The sequence below is a fragment of the Pan troglodytes genome, chromosome 4, assembly GCF_028858775.2.
Source record: "Pan troglodytes isolate AG18354 chromosome 4, NHGRI_mPanTro3-v2.0_pri, whole genome shotgun sequence".
Lineage (NCBI taxonomy): Eukaryota > Metazoa > Chordata > Mammalia > Primates > Hominidae > Pan > Pan troglodytes.
The window spans coordinates 166,029,320-166,054,169 of NC_072402.2; the positions used below are offsets into that span (position 1 = coordinate 166,029,320).

General features: G+C 45.3%; 1 protein-coding gene across 8 annotated transcripts in view; it reads left to right on the plus strand.

The window, feature by feature from the left end:
• WWC1 (WW and C2 domain containing 1) overlaps positions 1 to 24,850 on the plus strand; it is a 180,428-nt gene that overhangs the window by 64,515 nt on the left and 91,063 nt on the right. For all 8 annotated transcript variants that reach the window (XM_527107.8, XM_009450097.5, XM_003310973.6 and 5 more), the window contains exon 2: positions 15,612 to 15,721. In XM_527107.8, coding sequence (XP_527107.5) covers positions 15,612 to 15,721 — 110 coding nt within the window. The remainder of the gene's footprint in view (positions 1 to 15,611; positions 15,722 to 24,850) is intronic.

Sequence of the window (24,850 nt, forward strand, 5' to 3'; positions counted from 1 at the left end):
AGGTAGAAAAACTGAGAAAATAAACAGCTGGAGAAGTGAGGAAAGGGTGCTGCAAAGTGGGGAGAGAAGGAGAGAGGCAGAGAGGGAAGGAACAAGAGAGAGAAAGAGAGAGAGACGGGGAGCCAGAGAGACGGAGAGAGATGTCAGTGATTCTCTTGGGGGAGCTGTGATGAGAACAAGCTATTGTGATTTAGGGGCTTCTGGAAAGCCCCAGGTGAAGGTTCAGTCCATGGCCTGTGAACACACAGAGCATGGGGATCGGTTCTCCCATCTAGGTAGGACATGGAGAGTGAGCAGCAAGGGAAGGATCTTGGTTCATTGTCTGGTGCTCTACCCAATTCATCGCAGAATCCTGCCGCATGATTTCTGCCGACTAGATTCATTACGTCGCTGAAGAGCGTGTTTATTGTAAGGCTTCATTCTGGAGAGAAAGTAGCAGGAAGCAAAGGAATGCACACTTCTTGAGTCCTGTTCAGTGCCAGGGAACATGCCGATGCGGCCGGAGGCCCATGGAGGCAAGGTGTCTGGCCCAAGCTCTCACGGCTGTGAACCTGGGTCCCTGGGGTTCCAAAGCCTTTGCCCGCTCCCCTGGCCTCCAGGCTCTTATGTGTTGGTGTCCATAGGAAAAAAGGTGTTGTACATCGGTGTCAGGCAAGAGTCTTCCAAGTCAGCCGAGCTGGGAGAATTCCCCGGCCCACACCCTGCTCTGATCTGGGAATCGAATGTAATAATGGAGTCAACCTTGTCTCTCAAATCACTGAAACCTGTAGACAATCCACAAGGATCCTTTCTACCTTAGTGTCACCTTCTTCCCCCAGGACTTTCGAGTAGAGCTATCCAAGGGCTGCAGAATGCACATGCCAGAGAGAGCTGGCTTCTTCATGATGATGATTATACTAATTAAAATGAAACAGGAGTAGGAGACAGCGGCCTTGTTTGCTACCCAGTGGGTTATGCATTCCCAGGGGAAGGGAATTGGCTCTTGTCGCGCTTCTCCAGTTACCAGCTGGGAATAAGGGAAGCCCATGGAGATGGTTCCTGGTGGAGGAGATGGAGCAGTGGGCCAAGGCTCAGGTGGCTCATGTCCAATAATCCTGGCCCTACCTAGGGCCCTGGGAGCCCTGTCAGTTGTGGGAAGTCTCTGAGTGTCATCTGTAAAACAGGGAAATAATCATGATGGTCATGATGCCACTGTTGTGACGGTTATTTGAGTATCAAATAAGGTCAAGAATCCAAAAGCACCTTGAGGACCTTAAATGTTTCTTCAATCACAAGTTTCTCTTTGTTGGGACAAGCAAAATTTGGAAAGTAGAGGGCCTAGCTGTGAACCCTGCTGGGAATTCCAATGAGATCTTTCTTTGTTCTTTTGTGAGTTCATTTATTCATTCAGTGAACATTCATTTGGTGTCCACTCATAAGATGCTGAGGTTACAACTGTTAATAAGATATTAAGATACTGTCTTTTTCTTCCTCTTTCTCTCTTACACACACACACACACACACACACACACACACTTCTTGGGCCAACTGGAAATTCATACATTCTCCCCAGCACTGGAGCTCAAAGCGTCTGCCAACCTGTGGGTTTCTTTTCCGTGTGGTTCACCATCTGGAGTGGCAACCTGCCTTCTGTGTGTGTGTGTGTGTGTGTGTGTGTGTGTGTGTGTGTGCGCGCGCGCGCATGCATGTGCGTGCATGCCAGGGTATTGTGTTCCCTTTCTGTGCTTGAGAGGCTGAATGAACAAGAGAAGAGCAAAGGCAAAGAGGACAATGCCCAGAAGTCATCCTCGCAGTATGAATGAATAATTCATATTGTATCTGCCTCTTTCTAGGGCTTCCCAAAATAGCTGTTTTAATTGCTTATTTGTTTCACTGCTGACTTTATTCCAGCCGCCTTCAGCTCAGAACACTTCGGTGTTTCATGTTGACTTGCAGGTAGGGCTTCCCTTCAGGGAATAACATTCTATTTATTTTCTTCTTTAAAAAGAAATGATGGGAGAAAAATAAACCCATAAAGCAAGTCATACTTTTCAGAGGCGAAAACTGTTTCTTTTCCACTGTTGTGCAGAGCTCCTTTGTAATCAGTTACTGTAGGCCTCTGTGGTCCTAAAAACCAAAGAAATAGCAGTCGAGTTGCAGACAAGGCGAGCTTCTGGCTAGAGCAGCCTGCTCACTGTGATGTGTTCACTTGGGAATCTGAGTGTGCAAACACTTGGGAATCCACAGACTTGGGACCCTTGCATGTGGTGGGCCATGCTGGCTTGTGGTTTTCCAGACATGTCAGCTGCAGCATCCGGAACAGGTCTCAGGAAGGCCCTGTCTATCTGGGTGGGTGACCTGGGGAAACAGTGTCATGTCTCCCTGGGTCCCTGATAGGACACCTTTGGTAGGCAATGCACAGCTTAGTTTAGAAAAGGCTTCATACAGTGGTCCTGGAGGGATGACTTATTGTATACAATAAGGAGATGTCAGGAGGTGTGTTCAGAGAATGAATGAGGATGGGCAAGGAGAGCTCGGTGAGTGTCAGGGAACCTGAGTGTCCAGAAGGATCCACTCCTCTGGCTGCGTGACCCCAAACACATCCTTGGGACACAGTCATGGAAACTCAGTGCTGAAAGGTCCTGTAGCCATCACTTTGTCATCTCATGGTAGGGATGGGAAAACAGCAGCCCAGGGGCTGGGAAGGTGCCCACAGCCACTCAGTGGTATAGCTGAGGATTGATACCAGTTGGATTTGCCTCTCAACTAGCTGAGTGTCCTTGGATGAACCAGTTAACCTCTCTGTGCCTCAGTTTCTACATCTATAAAATGGAGCTAATAATACTGTGTATAAGATTGTTTTAAATAAGTTAATATGTTGCATTGAATTGACGATTTTCTTTTTTCTTACAACTTTATTGAGGAATTTTTGAAGTCTACTAAATGGTATGTGTTTAAACAATTTTATGAGCTTTGACATGCATATATATATATATATATATGTACACATACATACATGTATACGTACACATGTAGGAACTCCTCATCATAATCAGTATAACAAACCTTATCTCCAAAACTTTTCTTGTGCCCCTCTGTAATCCTCTCCCTCTAACCCTCCTCCCCAGGCAACCACTGACCTGCTTTCTGCCCCTGTAGTTAATTTGTTTTTTCTAGAATTTTATATAAATGGAATCACACAGTATATGGTTTTTGTTGGTGGTGGTGGTGGTGGGGTGTGTGTGTGTGTGTGTGTGTGTGTGTGTGTGTGTGTGTGTGTGTTTGAGACAGACTGTCACTCTGTCACCCAGGCTGGAGTGCAGTGGCATGATCTGGGTTCACTGCAACCTCTACTTCCTCAGCTCCAAGGATCCTCTCACCTCCACCTCCCGAGTAGCTGGGACTACAGGTACGCGCCACCATGTCTGGCTAATTTTCTTGTATTGGAGAGACAGGGTTCCACCATGTTGCCCGGGCTAGTGTTGCACTCCTGAGCTCAGGTGATCCACCCACCTCAGCGTCCCCAAGTGCTGGGATTAGAGGCGTGAGCCACCACGTCTGGCCTATACACTATAGAGTTTTTTTACCCAATATGTGTCTGAAATTAATCTTCATTACTGCATATTTTAATAGTTTATTCCTTTTTATTGCTGAGTAGTATTCTGTTGTTTGGCTGTACCACAGTTGTCTATCCATTTACCTATTCATGGACATATGGATTGTTTCTAGCTTGGGGTTTTTATAAATAAAGATAATATTGATTTTAAGAAGCACATACATGATTGTATGTGCCATAAGAAAGGGAAATTGTGCCAATTAAACTATGTCCCAATGTTTTTATGTAATTAGAATGCTTATTTTATATTTGTTGAAATAAATTTTTCAAGCTTAGTTTTTTTTGTTTTTTCTTTTTTAACTCACATATCACTTGTATGTGTACAAAAACCCACAAAGGAATATATGAGCAAAATAAAGCTCTGGTATTCCTACAGTGTTTTCCCATTCAGAATCCAGTTCTTCGGAGTAGCTTTTTAGCTGAGTTATTAATGTCTGTGCTTTTAATATTGTCCTTTGTGCCCTTAAGAGTGTTAGTCATACAGCCTTGTTATAAAGACCCACAAAAAGGGACTCAAAGCTTGGCAATTCTGTAGAGGTAGCCAGCTTAAGAGTCCTGCTTTGGGAATGTTGCTAAACAGGTCTGTTGCGTACCTTCTCCACACCTTTCCACAACCATTTGGTTCCTAGGGATTAAAAGTGCTTACAACTTTATTGAGGAATTTTTGAATTCCTCAATGTCTTGTCTGTGGGATTTTTATCCCAAGCCTGTAGCACCCATTCCACCAGTGGCAGTGCTGGTGCCTTTGATATATGTGCACACACAGGCAGTGACAGCTCCATCAGGACTGCAGCCTAGGTGATATCAGTTGTAAGATGTCAGTAGTAGTAGCATACATCAGAGTTTCAGAAAATGCTGAATGTGTTTAAAAATGTGCATCTTTTGGTGAAATAGGGTCTATGTAAGGGACATTGGATAGTGCCTGGCATTTTGCAAATACTCAACGAAATTTTGCTTTTATTATTATTATTGCTATTACTATTAAGCCTCAGTTTCCTGTTGGTGAAATTGGGGTGATGGTACCTGCCTCACAGAAATATTGTTAGAATAAAGGAAGCGATCTATTTTACATGGAGCATATGGTCCTGTGCCTAGTGCTTCACTGGCCTTAAGTGGAAGCTGCCCTGACCTTTGGGACAGGTTGGCCAGGTATTAGACTAAAGCCGCAGAGGGTGCCTTAGGGGTGTTAAATTCCAGCTTCCTCTGTTTTGCAGGTGGGAAAGACCAAGAGAGAGGGTTAAGGTCCAGCAACAGGAGTGCCTTGCCCAAGGGCATCGTCAGGCTTCAAACCCAGATCTCATCATTCTTCTTCCAATGCTCTGTCTAAACCATGCAGTCTTGGGAGGGGCCCTAAGTCAGACAGGATCTCAGAAAAGTCTTCACGGTCAATTCCATTTCTAGAAGGACCAGCTCCTCAAGCTGTGTGGTAAGGGTCAGAGCTCAAGGAGCAGAAGATTCTGGAATGGCCAAATTCCAGGACAGGGTGAGCTGCTGCCTCTGCAGTTACTGCTGATGAGGCTTCTAGACAGCCCAGCACCTGGGAAGAGCCCTTGGGAACCCAGCTCATGAGGCTGGAAGGAATAAGGCTGGGAGTTGACTGTCCCCAGAGTCCTAAATACAGAAAGGAGTAGGGCTGCAGGCCTGCCTGGGGTTGTGTGCCAGGTGCTGTGTTGAGTCTTCTCCGTGCATGAATGTATGCAAGAACCTGGGAAGCAGGTTTTCTTGTCTGCTCTATACCTGCAGGAAAACTGAGGCTCAGACCTGGGGGAAGGAATGGACTGAGATTACACAGCTAGGAAGGATGGAACTGGGAGTCCTCTCTGGTTCTGTTGGCTTTTTCTTTAGGGCACAGAGCTTCCATAGCCTAACTCATAATTCAGGAATGAGGATGAAGCTGGGGTTGAGCAGGGTGAGGAGCAAAAAGATATTCCAGGGTCTTCATTCTACCGTGGTGTGGGGCTTTTAGGAAATTACCTTCCAAGTAGGTAATGAGAAAAATGAAGAGCCCACCTCCCAACCTCATCTCTCCATGAATGGGAGCTTCATAGTTCTCCATCTTGGTTCCTACCCAATGATCAGTCTCATTCGGTATAATAGGGTTAGTTAGCCTGGGAAAATGCTATCAATACCTATTTCTTGGAGGCTGTTCAGATGCTTATTGAATTTCAAATGGAGCCAAGCCCAGCACCAAGCTGATTTGATCTCCTGGCATTATGTGATGCAGGGCTGGAGTTGGTCCCCAGGTCCCCTGGGTCCTTGGGTGGCTCCAGGCAAGTCTTTTCTCTCTGTCCCTCAGTTTCCTCATTGGTAAAGAAAGGGAGTTGTTTTGTTGGGTTTCTTTTAATTTTAACATTCTCTACGTTGGGGGCCTCATTTGGGCAGCAGTGTGAAAAATAAATCACTGGGTGCGGTGGCTCACGCCTGTAATCCCAGCACTTTGGGAGGCTGAAGTAGGTGGATCACATGAGGTCAGGAGTTTGAGACCAGCCTGGCCAACATGGTGAAACCCCATCTCTACTAAAAATAGAAAAAATTAGCCGGGCATGGTGGCAGGCGCCTGTGGTCCCAGCTACTTGGGAGGCTGAGGCAGGAGAATCGCTTGAACCCGGGAGGCAGAGGTTGCAGTGAGCCTAGACCATGCCAGTGCTCTCCAGCCTGGGCAACAAGAGTGAAACTCCATCTCAAAAGATAAATAAATAAATAAATGAAAAACGAATCACTCACATTTATCAAGCACTCACTGTGTACTCATGTGCTGTTTCATGCATTATCTCATGTAAGCTTCAAGGAGCACTGTGGGGCAGGTCTGAATGGTACCTGCCTGAAAGGGCTGTTGTGAAGGCCAGCTGAGTAAATATATAAATACATAAACTGCGTGGAACAGTTGCTGGTACATAGTGAGTGCTCAGTATATGTGTTCTTATTTTTCCTGTTTTGCAAATGTGACAACTGAGCCACATAGAGTTTACATATCTTGTCCAAGGTCACACAGCTAGAAAATGACAGAGCCTGGATTCAAAGCCAGCGAGTCTGGCTCCAGAGCCCTCTGCTGTTAACCAAGAGGCAGGAGTGACACATTAGAAAGCAATGGGGACAAAGTGCATCCAGACAGTGCCTGTCCCCAAAGGTGTGCTAAGTCCACTTTTAAAATATAGCACTGTAGTAGATCAACAAACATATCTTCAGGCTGAATTTGGCCCTCAGGTTGTCAGTTGGCTTTACCTACTCTAATCCATGATTTGGTTCTCAGAACTGAAATCTTAAACCCAACAGGCAGCACACAGAGGGGATTAGCAGCCTGGATTCACCCCATGTCAGTAAGTGGGAACAGATAAGCATAGAGACTCAAGATGGAGGTGAAGGAAGGGGATGGACCCAAAGGGCACAGGTGTGTGATCTCACCAACCCAGCAGGGCAGAGGGAAGACAGAATCCAAGATTTGGCAGTGGGGAGGTGAGCCACTGGTTTGTGGGGGCCTAGTCTGAAGGTAGGGAGGGTTTGGGGTGGAGGAACCATCTGGAATCTCCCCTCCAGCCCGCCCTCCTCTCCTTTTTTCTATAAAAGAATTTTAGGATGGGAATAACTAGGCCAAGAAAACTCCTGGGTAAGCCAGCCCAAACAGAGCAGGGTAACAAGGAGATCTAAGGGTGGAAAAGCCAGAATTTTGAGACAGGTGTTCGGAGAGTAGAGAACAAGAGGAAGGGAAGTGTTTACGAGAAGAAGAACTTGGGAATTCCAGGTATAAATGCCTCCTCCTTCAGAGAGCAGATTTTGAGAACCAAATCCAATTCAGCTACTATCTCCTACCTTCTCCCATTTAACTTTCTAAAAAGAGAGATGAAGCCAGGTGTGGTGGCTCACACCTGTAATCCCAGAACTTTGGGAGGCCGAGGCAGGAGGATCACTTGTGGTCAGGAGTTTGAGACCAGACTGACAAACATGGGGAAATCCCGCCTCTACTAAAAGTACAAAAATTAGCCCGGCATGCTGGCGGGCACCTGTAGTCCCAGCTACTCAGGAGGCTGAGGCAGGAAAATCACTTGAACCCTGGGAGGTAGAGATTGCAGTGAGCTGAGATCACGCCACTGCACTCCAGCCTGGGTGACAGAGCGAGACTCTGTCTCAAAAAAAAAGATGGTTTAAGCAGTCCCAGCTCCTCCAGGAAGGGAGGTGATAGAATACAGTGCAAGGTTTATTAGCTGTGCAAGCCAGGACAATTATTTTGCTTCAGTTTCCCCATCATGAAAATCGGGGTATAAAACCTAACTCATCCTAACAGCCAATGTAGATTGAACCCTGAATGCCATGTGGTCAGCACAGCCCATTTTAATGCAGCAGTGACTTTGAGCACCCCCATCTTATGGATGAGGAAACAAAGCCACACAGGTTAGAGTTCATGCCCAAGGGGACAGAGCTAATGAGTGACAGTGCCTGCATTGGGACCCAGATGGCTGACTCCAGACTTGTGAGTTTTAACCACCACCGTGTATCTCTTAGGGTGAAGATTGATAATGGTGGGTGTGGTGATGGTGGTGATGATAGCGCACGTGTTAAGGATTTGAGATAATGGGTGATGTGATTCTTCACAATGCGCAGAACTCTCTGATTATGTTTGCAACCCACATTTATCAAGGGCTTGTCTTGTGCCAGTCCCGGCACTAGATACTCTATAGGTTATCTCATTTAATCCCCACAACACCCTTATGAGAGTGGGCCTTCCTGTGTAAGTTTCACAGAGAAGAAAACTCCTCTCAAGCAGGTTACATAACCCACCTACAGTTCTGGAAGAGGTGGAGCCTGGGTTTCAGCCTCGCATCCCATTCCTGAGCCTTTGTGGGTAACATCTACCCTGCCTCCTCCTTAACCATGGAGCTGACCACAGCTCTTTCCTCCTCCCCTCCCCAGCTACACCCCATTGCTGCATTCTCTCCCTGCCCATGGCCCGTTGGCCTTTCGCGTCTATACTGCTGACGTAGCACCTTATTAAATATCCCTGCATCCTCTAATTACCTGTGGCTCAGGCCGCGGGTAGCGTTACAGCCACATACACTCCCATGGAATGTTGTGGGGATGACTCCCTGCCTGTTTGGAGTGTGAGTCTTGTTCCCCGGCCAGACCCTCTGCCCCTGGAAGCAGAAACATGGCTTCTTCAAGCGTCTGAGCCCTCGTAGTGCCTAGCATGGGCCTGGAGTGCCATACCCACTTGATAAATGCTTGTTGCTTGGTGGATCAATTGAAATGAGGGTGGAAGGATGAGAGTGGAGGGTGAGGCAGAGAGTGTCTCTGGGTCACCCTCCAGCTCAACACAAGGGCAGTGGTCAGAGGAATAATCCAAAGTGCATACCCAGGCCCCAGAGCCGCCAAAGCTGACCTCCGCCTCCACTTCACCTGAATAGCATGGATCTCTCTGAAATGGCCCTCTTGATTTGCTTCTGGCTGGGGTGCATCTCGCCCTCTAGACTGTAAGGGCAGGGCCCTATCTGTCTCTTTCCTCTGTAGCTGGTGTTAACGAAGGCTCTGCTGTGTGTCATGTGTTCAGCTCTCCTAACAAACTTGAGAGATGGTTATTTTTATCATGCCCAGATTTGTTAGACAATGAGTAAAAGCGTCTGAACCAAACTGAATTAAAGGAAGAAGGACTTCAAACGTTGCCTTTCTTCCTGTTCATTCTGGCCTCCCCGGAGCTAAAGGTGAAGGGACTGCTTAGAAATGGTGTTCTGCAGCAGCCCCAGGTGAAGGAGCGTTATCAGGAATTGTGCAACCTTAGCTATGGGAACTATGCGTGTGAAACAGCCCAGGGCAGGAAGAACCAGCCTGGCCATTGTGCCTGGGCTGGGGAGGAGAGGTTCGGCTGAAAGTTTGGACAGTTCTTGGCTTGGAGTCTGGAGGGCCCTTTAGAAAGCGATCCCGCCCAGCCAGCCCTCAGAGAGAGCAGGCCAGCATCCTGCTGGACGGTAATAAAGAGGTTACTGTGGGAAGCTGGGACTTGCTTGGGAAACACTAGGAACATGAAAGATAGGGTATGCATTCTTCAGTCCCGAGAGAATCACCACCCAGTATTAAACTTGGCAGAAGGCTTTCCTCTCCTCCTCTGAGCTGCCTCCTTAGAAAAGGCACATTGTCAGAATGCCGAATGCCCACCGTGGTCTCATGTCCTCACAGCCCGTAGGAAAGTAACTACCAGTTACCCACTGGTGGTTGCCCCTGAGAGGAGGGGAGGGTAAGGGAGGCTTCCAGCCCCCGGGGTGGCTCTCCCCGACAGGTGTGCCTGTGTGCTGTTTGTAGGGTGCTCCTGGCAGAACCTACCTGTCTCCACAGCGACACATCCGGCCGTTTTTCCAGGAGGGCCTGTTGAGAAACATTCAGGAATGTTTGTGCTCCTTTAGAGATTTGTAATTAAGAAGAGGCAGAACTTGTTCTTGTCTGGCACCCTCCCCTCTTGCCCCTCCAGCATCTGGGTCATTTGATTTCACAATTGGGGTTTTCGGCAGCCCGAGTTGTGGAGGCTGGAAGCAGGGACCGACGGAACCAGGCTGGATGGTGGTGAATTGCTTCACCCGAGGGTGGGGGGCTGGGAGTTCCAGGCAGGCCCCCAAGTCCTGGCCACATCTGAAAGTGGACATTTCTTCCCAGGTTGCATCCTTAGCACTTGCCCAAGGTGAAACATTTCAGGCCAGTGGAGCACCCACAGTTCCCGGGGGAGGGGGGGTGCCTGGTTTAAATGGACAATTCCTCTCCTTAACTGCCAGGAAGAGTGAGTGTGTGCATGTATGTATGTGTGAGTGTGTCTGTTTAAATCTTTGTGCAGCCAAAAACACATCTCTTCATCCTGAATGACACATCTCTACACACTGAATAATTCATCTCCCTCTTGGCATTTGTTCCAGAGAGAATCTTGCTGTCCAGATTTCTTGTAAGTTGCATAGCCTTCCATAGGCGCTTCCTTGTTTCCCATGGAAGAGCTCTGGGAGTCAGGATTATCAGTCAGTCAGCCCTCTGGCATTTCCCCTGTGATCGCATCAAAGGGGAATGAGAATATCAAACCCAAAGTGTTTCTCTCTCCTTTGCCCTCTCCTTCTAGCTTTGGGTCCTCTTGCCTCCCTCTGCTTTATTTCTCTTGGGCACAGTGTCTGTGTTCACTTCAAGTGGAATCAGCATTGTGTCCTGGTAGGGTATCCACATGTCTGTCACATTACTGATGCTTGGAGCGAATAAATGTATTTAGCTCTGACATCTCAACGTGTAAGGCTGGAACAATCAGTGGAGTTAATGGTTTTCCAGATAGTGACACATTTTCGGTGTTTCAGTCCCGTCCTCCTAACCCCATCTCCATCCTCACACCCAGCAAGCTCAGTAAATCATTTGTATTAATGACTTTGAAACACTTTTTTTTTTTTTTTTTGAGATGGAATCTTGCTCTGGAGTGCAGTGGTGTGATCTCAGCTCACTGCAGCCTCCACCTCCCAGGTTCAAGCGATTCTCCTGGCTCAGCCTCCCGAGTAGCTGGGATTACAAGTGCCTGCCACCATGCCCAGCTAATTTTTGTATTTTTAATAGAGATGGAGTTTCACCATGTTTGCCAGGCTGGTCTTGAACTCCTGACCTCGGGTGATCCACCCGCCTCAGCCTCCCAGATGCTGAGATTACAGGCGTGAGCCACTGCACCCAGCCGACTTTGAAACACTTAATTGCCTTTTTATTAAGCAGCCATGGATTTCCCAGGTCTATTGAATATCCTTGCACCAACACATAGATAACTGAAGGTCCCAAATATGCTAAAGCCCCCATGCCTTTTGCCTGCTTCAGATGTCCCTCTTGTCTCGTTTCACCTTCTGTATCTCTAGCATAGCTTGCTCTGTGTTCCAGATTGTTCTGAGACTCACCCTTCGTCTTGTTATTTTTTATTTATTTATTTATTTATTTATTTTGAGACGGAGTCTCGCTCTGTCCCCTAGGCTGGAGTGCAGTGGCGCGATCTCGGCTCACTGCAAGCTCCGCCTCCCGGGTTCACACCATTCTCCTGCCTCAGCCTCCCGAGTAGCTGGGACTACAGGCGCCCGCCACTGCGCCTGGCTAATTTTTTGTATTTTTAGTAGAGAAGGGGTTTCACCGTGGTCTCGATCTCCTGACCTCGTGATCCGCCCGCCTCGGCCTCCCAAAGTGCTGGGATTACAGGCATGAGCCACCGCGCCCGGCCCCGTCTTGTTAATTTTTATTAGCAGAGCTCGAGTTTTGGAATCTGGCAGTGGAACTTCAGGTTATACCTGTGGTGTTTACTAACTGTGTGATGCCGAGCATGTTTTCTTATTTGCAAAACACAGTAAGAGCACCTGCTACCTGGAAAGGGAATGTCACATACACAGCTTGCTTTCTAGGCCTAGAGTTAGCCCTTATTCAACATTTTAGTTATGATTAATATATGAACACAACAAACAAATTAGTAAAAAAAAAAAAAAAAAGAAAGAAAGAGAAGAAATAAAATTACACTGAAATCCCTATATTCAGATAACGTTTCAATCTGTGTCTTTCCAGTTTCTTTACTAACACACACACACACACACTCTTCAGGCAAAATGTCATACTGTAACAGTATCCTGTAGCTTTTATCTTTGAACAGTGTTGTTTTTCTCAGAGTATATTGAGAGCATCTTTCATGTTAGCAAAATAAAGAACACTTCATCTTTTTTTTTTTTTTTTGAGACGGAGTTTTGTTCTTGTTACCCAGGCTGGAGTGCAATGGCACAATCTCGGCTCATCGCAACCTCTACCTCCCGGGTTCAAGCGCTTCTCCTGCCTCTGCCTCCCAAGTAGCTGGGATTACAGGCGTAAGCCACCACACCTGGCCAGAACACTTCATCTTTTTTGGTTGTTCCTACATATTCATTACATTATTCACCCATTGCACAAATATTTATTGAGCACCAATTATGCCAGACACAGGATTCTGTAGCTTGGATGCACCACTGATTAAAATCACTTAATTAATCTCCAAGGAGGAATTTTGAAAAGTGATGATCTATACGCAGAAACAGGGGAGCTGTTGGGAAGGGGACGTATCTTCTTGGTTTTCTGGGTTGCAAACTGTCTATATAAGATTCATACCTCTACTGGTAGGTGGGACTTCTCTGGGCACAGTGCAGGTGGAGGAATGAGCCAGAATGATCTCTCTGGTGGCCTGACCATGCCTGTTTCCCCACAGATTGACCTGTCATCAGCCATGGAGTCACTCCCCATGGAAGGCATACCTGCGTGTGGAGCTTTCCTTCAGAGCCCCTTTCAAGGCTTTGTTAGATGAGGTGATGTTAGATGAGGCTTTGCTCTTGGTTGCTGGTCTTCATTCTCCGTAAGGAAGAGGAAACAAACCACTTAAAGAACTTTGAGCAAGACACTGAGAGAAGTGGCCTTTTGTTTCTGACATCTGGCAGGGCATGGAGGGCGGTGGCGGTGGCCTGGAGACGGCTTTGGGGAAACTTCATCCAGGTCGTTTGGAGCAGATGCTCCTGAACCAAGTGCATCCTGAGCTGAGGGAAGTCCCCATCACCTGTGTCTACCCCATTTTCCCTCCTTCTACTCCAAAATGGTAGTTTGTGTTTTCCCGTGGGGCTTAGGAGATGCAATGAAGGTGTCAGCTTTCAAGATAATCTGGTAGCTCCCCGCAGGGGCCCTAGAGACCAGCCATCTTGCTTGAAATCCCAGCTTTGTCTTTGACATTGAGAATGTTATTTAGTCTTTCTTAGCCTCAGTTTCTCCTTCTGGTAAATGGAGGTAAGGATAACTAATGATTTTTGAGTGCCCATTCACACTGGCACCTGTGCTAAAAGTACTCACAAACATGGCCTTATTTAACCCACCCAACAAATGGAGAGTTAGTACTGTCCTCATTATACAGATAAGAATACTGAAGCTCAGAGAAGTAAAGTAAGTTGCCTAACTCACACAGCCAGTAAGTGATGCTTACTGAACCCTTATTTGTTTTGTTGTTGTTGTTGGTGGTGGTGGTGGTGTTTTAGAGTCAGGGTCTGGCTCTGTTGCCCAGCTTATAATGCAGTGGTGCCATCACAGCTAACTGCAGCCTCCAACTCCTGGGCTCAAGCAGTTCTTCCACCTCAGCCTCCCAAGTAGCTGGGACTACAGGTGCGTACCACCATACCCGGCTAATTTTGCACATAGTGTATTGCACATCACATACCTCTGGCCTCATCCTCATGGAACCAGCAGCCTTCCACAGTGCAGCAGTAAATTACTATCAGAAGCTTTTGGGTATTCATTCAACCAAAAGGTGTTTTTCATAGCCTGCCAGACCCTGGGTATATAGTGGTACGTGAACACACCAGGTCCTATCCAGCTGGGGCTCTTTCAGCATCCCTTTCTTCATGTATTTTTCTGTAAGTTGGATTTGGAGTGAGTTTTAGAGGGCAGGAGAGTGTAAGCCTCTTTTTTTGGTTTTTCCTATGTATTCATTACATTATTCACTCATTGTGCAATTTTTTTTTTTTTTTTTTTTTTTTTTTTTGAGACAGAGTTTCACATTGTCACCCAGGCTGGAGTGCAGTAGTGTGATCTCGGCTCAATGCACCCTCCTCTTCCCAGGTTCAAGCAATTCTCCTGCCTCAGCCTCCTGAGTAGCTGGGATTACAGGCGCCAGCCACCATGCCCAGCTAATTTTTGCATTTTTAGTAGAGACAGAGTTTCACCACATTGAGCAGGCTGGTCTCAAACTCCTGACCTCAAGTGATCCACCCACCTCAGCCTCCCAAAGTGCTGGGATTATAGGCATGAATCACTGCGCTGAGCCCCGTTGCACAAATACTTATTGAGCGCCAATTGTGCTGGACACAGGATTCTGTAGCTTGGTTGCACCATTGATTAAAATCATTTAATCCCCAAGAAGGAATTTAAAAGGTGATGATCCATATGCAGCAGCAGGGGAGCTGTTGGGAGGGGACATATCTAGCAAGTCTCTTCCTTGGAAGGAAGCCCTTGATGAGAAATCCTAGACCCCAGCCCAGTCATCTCCCTTCCTGTCCCATTGTACTTCACTTTGCCAATCTATAGAAAGAATCTGAAGCAGAGCCTTCTGGGCTTCCAGAATTGGGATTGGGTAGGAAGCAGACAGGAGAAGGAGATTGTAGAATATGTATTTTAGGCAGAGGCAGTGATGGGAAGAAACCAAAGTGACTGTCTGGAGGGGCCACCCAGGCTGAATCTCATATACCCAGATTCCCAGCTTCCCATACTCTGGTTTAAATACTTGACAAATTGTTTGTGATAGTTTTCTAGCACTGACAAGCCTTTGTTAGTTTAGTTGAGTGATTTGTTTATTTGATTTAGCCATTGAGACTTGGTGATTACTACCACTTTGATCCCCACAAGATGGGGACATAGAGAGCGGTTATTGCTAAAAGATCAGTTTGGCCTGGATTGTCTAAGGAAGCGCCGTTGTGGGTGCAAGCATTTGGGAATCAGCTCAAGAGGAAAATCAATACTGCTCATTGGCCAAACTCACAGGGTTGGAACATCTGCTATTCTTGATGTTGCGGCAAGCCAGCCTTCCAAAGGGCAAGTGAGCATGACAGGCGTGAGACAGAGCCAGGATAAGGATTGGAGGTGGGGTGGCTGAGTGAGTTGCAGGTGAAGAAGCCAAGGAGGGCTAGAGTCCAACTCAAGAAGCAAGACTTGACCTTAGACCCTTTGCCTGCAAACCCTCAATCACAGTTGCAGAAACAGAGGCCCAAAGAAGGAAGGTGACTTGCTCCAGTCACTTCTGAAGGAGTGGCAAAGTTGGGACCAGAACACAGATTCCCTGCCTCCCACACAGGGTGATCTTATCCTGCTGCTGCAGCTATGTGTTCACCTTCCCGGGAACAAAGAGGACAACAGAGCTGGTGCTGCTGTGGTGCAAAACTTTTGGATCTGTTGAGCCAGCCCAGAAAAGCAGGAGGCACAGGGAAGCAGCAGGTTGCAGGCATTTGGGGACTGTAGGCTGATGGAGTCTGTTTCTCCTCTCCCTTGCCAGGTACACCAAACCGCTCACCTTTGCTGACTGCATTAGTGATGAGTTGCCGCTAGGATGGGAAGAGGCATATGACCCACAGGTTGGAGATTACTTCATAGACCACAACACCAGTAAGTTCCCGACGGTCCTCCCTTCCCTGTGCCCTCTTCATCCCTCTACCTCCAAGCCCATCCTCCCTCCAAGTCTGGAAGAACCACTTGCAGACTCTTGGAGCCAGATTGTATTTTGTTTTATATAGATTTAGATAGAAATGTCGATGTAGATATAGATAGATAATGTATGCTTGTGTAAAAATAACAGTTTAGAAGGGTTTTTAATAGAATCTAAAACTCCTCTCACAATCCATCTCCCCAATTTTATGGGGGCAGCCACTGTGAACAGTTTCTTGTGTATCATTCCAGAAATTTTCTAATCATGTGTTTGTATGTGTGTATGTGTATATATGCACATATATATTTACATATGTAAATTTATGGGCATACCTTTTTTCCCCTAAAAGAAAGATGTGTCATTGTCATTGCCAGACTATCTTAGAGCAGCCAGAGCCCTAGCAGGACCCCCACAGCACGTATGCATATATGTCCATAGTGAATTGGCGAGAGAGAGAGAGAGAGAGAGAGTGTGTGTGTGTGTGTGTGTGTGTGTGTGTGTGTGTTTGTGTTTGTTTCTGGCCTATCATACCAGTCAGCCCACCCTCACTTCATATCTGTGATCCAAGTATCCCGATCCATTACAAAGATTCCTAGTACCTCTGTCTCTGGGACTATGATGGAGGAATGACTTGAGGAAAGAAGCAGGTTGTCTGACAGGTGGAGGAACCCAGGGAGCAATCCTCCAGCTGGGGAGAGTTGATGTGTGTTTGGGCCTCATCCACTGAGCACCCTCTTGGCCAAGACTGTTCTCTGAAATTTGCTGTCCCACTTGTCCGTGTGTACAGAGGAAAGGGATTTTTCAGCCTCACTCTCAGCCTTCTAAACTGTAGCATCCCCTTAATCCTCTCAGGCAAGAAGAAAATGGAATGAAATGGGATGTGCCTGGCAAAGTCTGAAGGCTGAGACTAGGGCATCAAATCCTAATAGCCTCTGTTTACTGAGCACACAGTCTGTGCCGTGTCCTGTGCTGAGGACTTGATAGGCATTATCTCTTTTAATCCTCCCAATTCCTGGTGGGATGTTCAGATGATCATCCCCATGTCATAAATGGGATTTAGAGTCAATTGACTACTTAAGACTCACAGCTAAAATGTGGCAGGGCTGGGATTTGAACTGGCCCTGGAGAATGAAGTTGTACTTCTCCACCTACTTCCTCTTCTGGGTTTCAGTAGCACCCTGGCCACACCTGTCTTGTGCCCTTCATCACCCTGTATTATAATCATTTGCCTGTTGTTGCAGGTCTCCTAGAGCAGAGACTGTGTCTAATTCATCTCTCTAGTCCCAGGCCTTTGCCTGGTAAGGCACATAGTAGGTGTGAACTTAACCTGTGCTAAATAGAAAAGGGCATACGTGCATGAATGCATGAATAAATGGGTGAATGAGTGGACTGTTGTTGGCACCAAAGTGTAGAAGAGCTTCTGAGAGACAGCTAATGGCATTAATTGCATTGTTGGGGGTAGCAAAGGTTTTTATTAGCACTCATGATTGCGTACTGGATAATGAGAAGTAAATATGCCTAATTGAGTGTGTATGGGGAATGAGGTTAATGCTTGGAGGGCTGCATGGGATGCTGGGTTAAACATTGATGTGCAGGAGACCTAATCAGTCTTTTCCTGTTTCTAATTGCTGAGTGCATCCCCCTCATTAAAATCTCATGGCGGGAGTGGGATTTCAAGGTGCTTCTGGGAGCTGTTGGAAAAATGGAAGAAAGTAGTAGCAGGCCGTGGCAGAGTTTATTCTTGAGGGAATGAAGGCAGAAATGGGGTGTATGGGGGTGATTAAATGGGGCCATAGCAGGAAGAATTCTATCTGGTAGTTTCACAAGCTGTCAGGCTACTGGTTTCCTCTTGGTTTGAGGTGGTCTGGTTGGATGTGGGGGACCACCTCAGTAGATGGAGCCATTGATAGCAATATAGTAGGAATATGAGCACCAAGGCCCAGGCATTCAGAGCCATGCACTTGGACCAGTTCTGTGTGTGCATTGTTCATGGACTGAAATTCTCTTAAGAGTTATAGACACAATATCGGGCATGTTTGCATGTGTCTATAGTCCCAGGTACTTGGGAGGCTGAGGCAGGAAGATCATTTGAACCCAGGAGTTCAAGGCTAGTCTGGGCAACATAGCAAGGCCTTGTCTCTTAAAAAAAAAAAAGAGAAAAAAAAAGGTGGGGGGGTGCTGGGCACAGTGGCTCACGCCTGTAATCCCAGCACTTTGGGAGGCCGAGGTGGGCGGATCACGAGGTCAGGAGGTCGAGACCATTCTGGCTAACACAGTGAAACCTCATCTCTATTAAAAATACAAAAAATTAGCTGGGCATGGTGGCGGGCACCTGTAGTCCCAGCTGCTCAGGAGGCTGAGGCAGGAGAATGGCGTGAACCCTGGAAGCGGAGCTTGCAGTGAGCCGAGATCCCGCCACTGCACTCCAGCCTGGGCAACAGAGCGAGATTCTGTACCAAAAAAAAAAAAAAAGAGAGAGGTATAGCACAATATAATCAAACAACAATTCGCTCATACATTCACCATCGAGCATTCATTCATTTAGCAAATGTTTATTGGCCAACTCTTCTGGGAGCTTGCGATACATGGGAGTACAAAATGGCAAAGATCCTTGCTCTTATAGAAATTTCATTTTGGCAGGAGAGACAAAAAATAAATAAGTAGATTATGTAGTATGTTAGAGAATGTTCAGTACACAGAAAAAAGGAGCAAAGTCGGGAGCTGAGGTGTATTTGGGGGTGGCGAAGAAAGGGTCATGGTAATGGTGACCAAGAGTACCATTAAATATGATGTGGCCTTCCGGGAAGAAGATCTTGTTGAGACAATGAGATTTGAGCTAAGACTTGAAGGAGGTGAGAGAGCATTTCAAATAGAAAGCATAGATAGAATAAGAACTCCAAGGTGTGATCACATTTAGCGGTCAAGGGATAGCAAAGAGGCAAGTGTGCATATAACATAATGAGTGAGGAGAGGGGAGAAGGACATCAGGACAGAGTGCAGCAGAGTAGAGGTCAGGCAGTGGTCTGCCCCAGAGGCCTAGCTCTTCCGCTGTGTGAGATAGGAGTGAGCCATTGGAGAGTTTTAAACAGATGAGTAACATGATCTGACTTATGTCTTAAAAGGACCAGTCTGACTGCCATGCTGAGAATACACCTTATTAGGGCAAGGGTGGAGGCAAGGAGACTTGTGAGCGACAAATGCCACAGTCCAGGCGCCCTAGACCTGGGCTGTAGCAATGGTCAGGATGAAGATTGGCGAGATGCTGGAGGTATTCTCTAGGTAGAGACAGCAGGATTTCCCGATAGATTGCATGTAAAGTATGAAAGAAAAAGGAAAGAATAACTTCTGGAGCTAAGCAACTAGAAGGATGGAGTTGCTATCAACCAAGTGGAGAAAACTGCAGGGGGAGTAGACTTAGGAAGGAAGAGCAGGAGTTCATTTGGACACGTCAAGACTTACATGTCTATTACCTATCTGAGAGGACATGTGGCTTGACAGTTTGATATATAAACCTGGAGTTTAGGAGAGAGGTCTGGGCTGAAGATAAGTATTTGAGAGTTGCTGGCATATAGCTAGTATGTAAAGACACTAAGTTGGTTGGGAATGAAACAGAGAAGAGGACCAAGGAATAAGTTATGGGTCTCCAGACAACAGAGGGTGGCAAGAAGAGGAAAAGCAGCAATGATTCTGAGAAAGAGTGATCAGAAAGGAGGGAGGGAAACCGAGTGTGTTGGAAGCCACGTGAAGGAAACATATCAAGCAGAGAATTGCCGACAGTGTCGAAGGCTTCTGACAGGGCAAATACAAAGAGGACCAAGGATAAACCAATAGATTTAGCAACGTGGGTAACCCTGACTTTGGAGGGCAGCTTTGGACGAGCACTGGGAGCAAAAGCCTGACTAGAGTGAGTCTAAAAGAAAACAGGGGAGGAATTGGAAGCAGCAATGCAGACAACTCTTTCTTTTTTTTGTTTTTTTCTTTTCTTTTCTTCTTTTTTTTTAGACGAAGTCTCGCTCTGTCGCCCAGGCTGGAGTACAGTGGCAGATCTTGGCTCACTGCAACCTCCACCTTCCGGGTTCAAGCAATTCTCCTGCCTCAGCCTCCCAAGTAGCTGGGATTGCAGGTGCCCGCCACCATGCCCAGCTCATTTTTGTAATTTTAGTGGAGACGGGGTTTCACCTTGTTGGCCAGGCTGGTCTCAAACTCCTAACCTCAGGTGATCTGCCCACCTTGGCCTCCCAAAGTGCTGGGAATACAGACATGAGCCACCATGCCCAGCCTACAGAAAACTGTTTCTAAAACATAAGCCATTTTTACTATTTCATGTCAGTATTCAGTATCCCCGATTATCTACACATACCATGATTAGATGGTTTTAATCAGTGATCAAATTTTATGTCTGTTTTCTTTTCATACTATATCATAGATATCTAAGGGATGCTATGTAATCTTCATATTTGTCTTTTTTTTTTTCTTCTAGACAGAGTCTTGCTCTGTCCCCAGGCTGTAGTGCAGTGATGTGATCTTGGCTCACTGCAACCTCCGCCTCCCGAGTTCAAACAATTCTCCTGCCTCAGCCTCCTGAATAGCTGGAATTACAGGCATGTGCCATCATGCCTAGCTAATTTTTGTATTTTTAGTAGAGACGGGGTTTCACCATGTTGGCCAGGCTGGTTTCAAACTCCTGACCGCAGGTGATCCTCCTGCCTGGGCCTCCCAAAGTGCTGGGATTACAGGCGTGAGCTGCTGTGCCTGGCCCATATTTGTCATTTTTAATACATCAAAAGGATGTGTCAATACATTTTAACACATAATGGAGGAAGTCCTAGCCAGAGCAGTCAAGGCAAGAGAAAGAAATAGAAGACACCCAAATAGGAAAAGAAGAAGTCAAAGTATCTCTCTTCGCTGATGATATGATTCTATACCTAGACAACCCTAAAGATTCTGCCAAAAGACTTCTAAAACTGATAAATGATTTCAGCAAAGTTTCAGGATACAAAATAAATGTAAAAAAATCAATAGCATTTCTATACACCAATAATGTTCAAACTGAGAACCAAATCAAGAACGCAATCCCATTTATAGTAGCCACACACACACAAAAATACCTAGGAATACATCTAGCCAAGGAGGTGAAAGATATATACAAGGAGAACTATTAAACACTGCTGAAAGAAATCACAGGTGACACAAACAAATGGAAAAACGTTCCGTGCTCATGGATTGGAAGAATCAATATTGTTTAAATGGCCAAACTGCATAAAGCAATCTGCAGATTCAGTGCTATTCATATCAAACTACCAGCATCATTTTTTACAGAATTAGAAAAAACTATTCTAAATTCATTTCGAGCCAGAAAAGAGTCCAAACGGCCAAAGCAAATCTAAGCAAAAAGAACAAAGCCAGAGGCATCATATTATCCAACTTCAAACTATACTATAAGGCTGCAGTATCCAAAACAGCATGATACTAGTACAAAAGCAGGCACGTAGATCAATGGAACAGAATAGAGAATTTAGAAATAAAGCCGCACACCTACAGCTATTTGATCTTCAACTAAGTCGACAAAAATATGCAGTGGGGAAAGGACTTCCTGTTCAATAAATGGTGTTGGGATAGCTGGCGAGCCATATGCAAAAGAATAAAACTGGACCCCTACCTTTTACCATATACAAAAGTTAACTCAAAATGGATTAAAGATTTAAATGTAAGACCTCAAACTATAAGAGGCCTAGAAGAGAACCTAGAAAACACCATTCTGTACATTGGCCTTGAGAAAGAATTTATGAGTAAGTCCTCAAAAGCAATTGCAACAAAAACTAAAATTGACAAATGGGACCTAATTAAACTAAAGAGCTTCTGCACAGCAAAAGAAGCTATCAACAGAGTAAACAGAAAACCTATGGAGTGGGAGAAAATATTTGTAAACTATGCATCCAGTAAAGGTCTAATATCCAGAATCTATAAGGAACTTAAAAAATTCAACAAGCAAAAAACAACCCCATTAGAAAGTGAGCAAAACAATAAACAGACACTTCTCAAAAGAAGACATAAAAGAGGCTAACAAACATATGAAAAAATGCTCCACATCCGTGATCATCAGAGAAATGCAAATCAAAACCACAGCGAGATACCATCTCACACCAGTCAGAATGGCTGTTATTAAAGAGTCAAAAAACAACAGATGCTGGTGAGGATGTGGAGAAAAGAGAACACTTATATGCCATCAGTGGGAATGTAAATTAGTTCAGCCACTGTGGAAAGCAGTTTGGAGATTTTTCAAAGAACTTAGAACTACCATTCAACCCAGCAGTCCTATTACTAGGTATATATCCAAAAGGAAAGATATCACTCTACCAAAAAGACACATGCACTCGTATGTTCATCACAGTACTATTCCTAATATCAAAGACATGGCATCAACCTTAGTGCCCATCAGCAGTGGACTGAATAAAGCAGATGTGGTACATATACACCATGGAATACTATACAGTCATTAAAAAGAAAAAATAATGTCCTTTGCTGCAACATGGATGCAGTTGGAGGCCATTATTCTAAGCAAATTAATACAAGGACAAACAATCAAATACCACATGTTCTCACTTATAAGTGGGAGCTAAACAATGGGTACTTATGGACATAAAAGATGGCAGCAATAGGCACTAGGGGCTACTAGAGAGGGTAGGGAGATGGGGGCAAAGGTTGAAAAACTACCTATTAGGTACTATGCACAGTATACCCCAAACCTCAGCATCATGCAATACATCCATGTAACAAACATGCACAGGTACCCCCTGAATCTAAAATGTAAAAGTTAAATTTTTTAAAAAGGGAAAAATAAAACACATAATGGAAGTACCATAATGCTTCCTATTGCCAACCTTTTGGTTTATTTTCATTTATTATTTTAAATAGCACTCAGGGAAGACTCTTTGTGTATGTTACTTTCTTTGTGATAATTTCCTGAAAATTCATTTCCAAGTATAGGATTTTGAAGTCAAAGTTATAAATACTTTGGGAGCTTTTAGTATATATTGCTAGATTGGTGAATATTTCCAAAAGATTATATCAGCTCGTATTGCCACAAGATATAAGGGTATTGTTTTCCTCAGACCTTCATCAGTATGGGGCTATGTTCGTTTCTTTTGACTTTTGATACATATATCATAGGTTTAAACTCTTACTTCATTGTTTTGAATTTGCACTCCTTTGCATAGTAATAAGGTTGAATATTCTCCAGATGTTTTTAAGAGAATTGCTTTTGTTGTTGCTAAGGCCCTTGGAAAATGCAGTATTGTTAGCGGCGTGGGTGTGTATGCAGTGTGGAGAAAACAGGTGTGTGGCAAGTGTAGGAAGGGGTGGGTGTATGGAGAGCTCATGAGTGTCCTGCCATGTGTGCTGTATGGAGAATGTGTATGGCGTGTGTTTGTAGGGAGAGGTTTAGAGCATGGAGCAGAAGAAAGTGGAGAAGTGGTTCTCAATGATGCCTGCACTAAAGCAGATACAAGTTTGGAAAGTAGCTGCTTTTGGAAAGAGGGATATGAGGGAGATGTTTTATGTAGGAAATTTTATGGTGCGCTGAATTATTAAGCTATATCTATGTATACTTTTAATTAAAACAAGAACTAAAATGTAGTGGCCAAGACGATCTTAAAGGGCCTGCCAGTTATAAAGTTACCTATTTTGGTAAGATGGACTTGAGGAAGGGTAGTGTCAGCAGAAGGGGCTGGGCTGTGGGAGGACCCCCTCAGGGTGTGACAGTTCAGAACTAACGGCATTAACACAACTCTTTTTTTTTTTTTTATTGAGATGTAGTTTCACTCCTGTCACCCAGGCTGGAGTGCAATGGCGCGATCTTGGCTCACTGCAACCTCTGCCTCCTGGGTTCAAGCGATTCTCCTGCCTCAGTCTCCTGAGTAGCTGGGATTACAGGCATGCACCACCACACCCAGCTAATTTTTGTATTTTTAATAGAGATAGGGTTTCGCCATGTTGGTCAGGCTGGTCTTGAACTCCTGACCTCAAGTGATCCACCTGCCTCGGCCTCCGAAAGTGCTGGTATTACAGGGGTGAGCCACTGCATCCAGCCAACACAGCTCTTTAGAACCATGTAAAGAACTTTTAAAAGGCCCAATGCCCTTGAAGGATAATCTTTTCAACAGTTGTTGGTACAACTGGTATCCATATGGAAAAATAATAGGCCACCACTTCTACCTTTGCCTCACACCATGTGTAAAACTAAACTCAAAATGGATCATAGACCTAAACATAAAAGCTAAAATTATAAAACATCTAGAAGAAAACATAGGAGAAAATCTGCAAGATTTTATGATAGGCAAAGATTATTTTGGGACAAGTCATAAAAAGCACTAACCAGAAAAGAAAAATTGATAAATTTGGTTTCATCAAATTAAAATCTTTGTTCCTCAGAAGACATTATTAAGAAACTGAAAAGACAAGCCGCAGGTAAGGAGACAATATTGCAATACATATATCTAACAAAGAACCATATTCCAAGTATGTAAAGAAGTCCTACAACTTAACAGTAAGAAGCAGCTGGCACAGTCGCTCATGCCTGTAATCCCAGCACTTCAGGGTGCTGAGGTGGAGGGTCACTTGAGCCCGGGAGTTCAAGACCAGCCATAGCAAAACATAAGGCAGCACAGGGCAACACAGTGAGACCTCATCTCTACAAAAATAAAAATACAGAATCAGCTGGGGCATGGTGGTGCATGCCAAGTAGTCCCAGCTACTTGGGAGCCTGAGGCTGGAGGATCACTTTAGCCCAGGAGTTGAAGACCAGCCTGGACAGCATAGTGAGACCCCCCATCTCAAAAAAATAAAAAAATAAAATTCCAACGAGGTATCATTACATACCCACTATAATGACTAAAATGAGGAAAAAAATAACAATACCAGCTGCTAGCAAGGATGTGGAAGAACTAGAATTCTGATACACTGCTGGTGAGAATGTAAAATGGTACAACCAGTTTGGAAAAGTTTGCCAGTTTCTTATGAAATTCGACATATACTTGCGAAGTATAACCCAGCAATTCTACCCCTGGTATTTTTGTCCAAGAGAAGTGAAA